Below are 4,270 nucleotides of genomic sequence, written 5' to 3' on the forward strand. Positions count from 1 at the left end.
AAATAAATGTGGTCTCTATATGAGATTCCCCTATGATATGTCTCAGATTAAGCAATGTCACACTAAAATGAAGCTAAACTTGTATTTGATAATATGAGTCTTCTGTTGCCCTACTGGACTATGTCTCATGCCTTCCCCTGTCTCCAAGTACACTATCCCCAATGATGCAGTCATTACTATGTTTTGTTTTTTCTCTAATTTCCTTACTCAGAAGATTAATTAGTGACTGTGGGTGAGGGTCACTAAGGACTCTTTGTTTATTCACTTATTAGCATTTTTATCAAATAAAGCAAATGTGAAGCCAGATACAGTAAACTCACTTGCTGCCCTGAGAGGTCAAAAGAACAGCTCTCCTGAAATTGGAGTAAATTCCTGACAGTCCATAACCCTCTTCTTCTTATTGTTATTATTATTTGTTTTGCACTTTCTTGTGGAAATCCTAATGATACAATAAGTAAGTCCTGTAGTTGAATAAAGATGGATACATCAGTGAGCTCTATGCTTCCAGAGTTGTGAATATGACAGTGGATTCAAAGAAAAATCAAAACTTCACATAGAAATCATCATCCCAACCACCATTTTCAATGTAGAAGTTTTAAGACTTGAAGTGTTTCAACAGCCAACACAGCAGTCATAATAGTGAGATAAATTTGTCATTTTAATTGTGTTAACTATTGTGTGATCTAAGACTTGTTATGCTCTGGAGGAAAAATATATTTTATAACTCTCTTAAGAATCAGAGATTTAACTTATCATCTCCATAATTGGTAAACTGTCCATTTTCTCAATTTTTAAAATGCAGTTTCCTTAGATCTATAAATGTCATTTTCTAGGATATTTTATGCATAGGACTATATTGGCATTTAAAGGACTTAAGAAGTTTATAATGTACATAGTCAACCTCACACAGAAAAGATCTACATAAGCATAAAATTATATAAGCATACTTCACAATCTCCCAAAAGAATGACATACTAGCTGAAGTTATATCACCTCATCAGCCTTTTCTGTCCACATTGCAAGGATATATTTTGAAAGTAAAATAAACAAAGACTACTGGGTCATATTTCACTGTCAATCAGCTTTTAAGTCTTGCTTTATTATACCTTGTAGTATCTTGTTGTTGTGTTGTTGTTATGTGCTGTTTTGTAATGTGCGGTCAAGTTGTCTCTGACTCATATGACCCCTCCTTGGGTTTCTGAAGTGGTATCTCTATGGAAGTAGATTGCCCAATTTTCCTTCTGAGAGTGGCTGATGGGTTTGGATCACCAACCTTCTGGTTAGCAGTCAAGTGCCTTAGGCACTATGCCACCAGAGCTTCCATGTAGTATCGTAAGGGGGGACTGAAAATGTTTCTAGAGCACTGAGTAATGTCCAGTGTTGGTAGGGCTGAATACATTTACTTGGTGACATACCTGTTACCTGAGACATTAGAAGGAGGGGTGGAGGAAGCTAGAGAGGATAAGCAGCTTTATTTCACATACACTTCAATTTGATCTAATATAGTTGTTCAATGCACCCATAAATTCTCTGAGAGTGTTCTAGCCATCAGGCAAACTGTGAGCCTGATCAATTCTTTCTTATCTTGGAGTCAGTACTCATGAAGTAATAACTGTATTCATAGCTTAGATAGAATTGATTCTGTCCCACAACCACAGAAGAACACATTAATTTACAGAATAACTCGCATACAAATAACTTGTAGTCTCAAGAGAAAAAATTTCACAATTCACCAATAAAGAAAAATTTTAAGCTTAGAAACAAATTTAAAATGAAACTGTAAGAACTGATAAAAATTCAGAGAGAATGTATGATAAAAGGTAAAGAGAAATGAAGAATACACTAAGAATTGAAAACAGGTAAAAGACTAAGAGAAAAAAAAATATCATCTGTAGATATACAGTGTATTTGAAACTAATAAATGTGAGTACTCCATGAAAGAATAAATGATATTCATTTAATTAAGCATTAAAATACACTGCATTCTGCACCACCAGGGAATACCAGGGAATATAAGTGGTTACTTAGGAACAGAGAAAGCCAAGAAAGAGTCAAGGAAGTGTTTGTGTGTGTGTGTGTGTGTGTGTTCGCATGCATGTGTGCACGTAGTATTTAGAGCTATACATGGAAGAAAAGCATGTGTGCTATGAACAAAAGCAGAAAAAATTCTTCAAACATGAAGAAGGAACAAAGACTTCAAGAGACTATGGAATGTGTATAGTGAACCCAAATTGTGTGACAAATCTTAGAACTTTAAGAAATAACAAGTGTCAAGAAAATACATCAAACAATCATACTTCAGGCACACATCATTTTTGCTCCTTATGAGGTGAGAGACTAGTAAGCACTCAAACATAATTCTGGTCAGAGTGTGGATTTGAAAAGTAGAATCTTTTAATAAAACATTTCCATTAACAAGAAAAATCTGAATATGATAGATGTAATACAGTTAAAATGATGTGTAATAAAATAACTCTGAGTATTACATGCAGATCAGACAGAAGTCAAGAGTCAGTGATGAGAAACCATACAGTAACAACATTCATTCTCCTGGGACTGACTGAAGACCCACAACTACAGGTTTTGTTTTTTATCTTTCTCTTTCTCACCTACATGTTGAGTGTAACTGGGAACGGGACCATCATCATACTCATCTTACTGGATTCTCACCTTAAAACAGCCATGTACTTTTTTCTACAAAATTTCTCCATTTTGGAGATCTCATTCACATCTGTCTCAATTCCCAGATACTTGTATAACATAGGAACAGGTGACAAGCTCATTACTTACAGTGCCTGTTTCAGTCAAGTATTTTTTACACACCTTTTTGGTGTAACAGAATTTTTCCTTCTGGCCACTATGTCCTATGACCGCTACGTGGTCATCTGCAAACCCTTACATTATGTGACCATCATGAACAACACCATCTGCAGAAGACTTGTCTTTTGCTGTTGGGTAGCTGGTCTGTGTATTATAACCCCACCACTGAGCCTGGGCTTAAATCTGGAATTCTGTGATTCTAATATCATCGATCATTTTATCTGTGATGCATCTCCCCTCTTGAAGATCTCTTGTACAAGTACTTGGTTCATAGAACAGACTGTTATAATCTGTGCTGTGCTGACCCTCATTATAACACTTATGTGTGTCATTCTGTCCTACATTTACATCATCAGGACAATTTTACAATTTCCATCTGCCCAGCAAAAGAAAAAAGCCTTTTCTACCTGTTCTTCCCATATGATTGTAGTTTCTATCACCTATGGCAGCTGCATATTCATCTACATCAAACCTTCAGCAAAAGAATCCGTGGCCATTAATAAAGGTGTGTCAGTGCTCACGATTTCAATCACCCCTATGCCGGACCCTTTCATTTATACCCTGAGGAACAAGCAAGTAAAGCAAGCTTCAATGACTCAGTCAAAAGTCTTATAATATTTTCCAAGAAATAAATGGACGTGAAGTACAGATTATACATATATCGTGAACTTCTCAAATTCTCCAGTCAGCTTAGTTTTCATAAAATACTGTCTCACTTATCCTAATCTAGTTAGTCATTTTCAAACAAATGTTCTCTAATAATAGGCATGTTAAGAGCATTCTAAAATTGAAATTCTGGTTTCATCTCCAAATCAATAATAACAGAAAATAAAATACAACCAAATCAAATGAAAGCATGTTTCCAAATAAAGAGCATTAAAAGAGAAGTGAAAGGGTAAGTTATTTATTATTTTTTTTACATTTTCCAGCAAAAGCATAAGTAATGATCACCATTCTCTGTTCCACTGAAACCTTCTCAAATGATATATTCATTGATTCACTTAACAAATACTCACTGGGCATTTTCTTGGGTCACTTTTCCTTTTAGACACTAAAAATAGGGGAGGTAGTAAAATCACTACAAACCTGCTCCCATGGATCCTCAGATAAATTATATATATATATGAAATCAAAGAAGTTAACTAGCACTCCAATTAATAGTTTTGTTACAAAGGAGTATAAGCTTACAATTCAGGAAAAATATCTGAAATACTGAATCCATAAAATTATAAGATTTATAAAGTACATTGAATTAATATGAACCAAGGACTTTATTTTTCCCACCTTTGATTTGTTCAGCTTTCAGTAACTTGCAATATTTCATGGGAAGCACAAATATTTATACAGAAACCATTATTCAAAAGCAGAGTGTTACACCCTTTTCCTATGTTCTTCTTTAATCTTTTTTAAGGAGGATCAAATTATTTTAAATTTTTAAAAGCACATGCTA

General features: G+C 34.5%; 1 protein-coding gene across 1 annotated transcript; it reads left to right on the forward strand.

Annotated features, from left to right (window-relative positions):
• Positions 1-2,454: 2,454 nt before the first annotated feature.
• Positions 2,455-3,435, forward strand: LOC103213259 (olfactory receptor 6C2-like). Its single transcript, XM_007959098.2, has one exon. The coding sequence runs from the start codon at positions 2,455-2,457 to the stop codon at positions 3,433-3,435; it is 981 nt and encodes a 326-aa protein (XP_007957289.2).
• The last annotated feature ends 835 nt before the right edge of the window (positions 3,436-4,270 follow it).

Source organism: Orycteropus afer, unplaced genomic scaffold (assembly GCF_000298275.1).
Source record: "Orycteropus afer afer isolate SDZICR_OR568_19922 unplaced genomic scaffold, OryAfe1.0 scaffold01475, whole genome shotgun sequence".
NCBI lineage: Eukaryota > Metazoa > Chordata > Mammalia > Tubulidentata > Orycteropodidae > Orycteropus > Orycteropus afer.

Coding starts and splice junctions, on each gene's coding strand:
- LOC103213259 (XM_007959098.2), top strand. CDS start 2,455: ATGATGTGTAATAAAATAACTCTGAGTATTACATGCAGATCAGACAGA.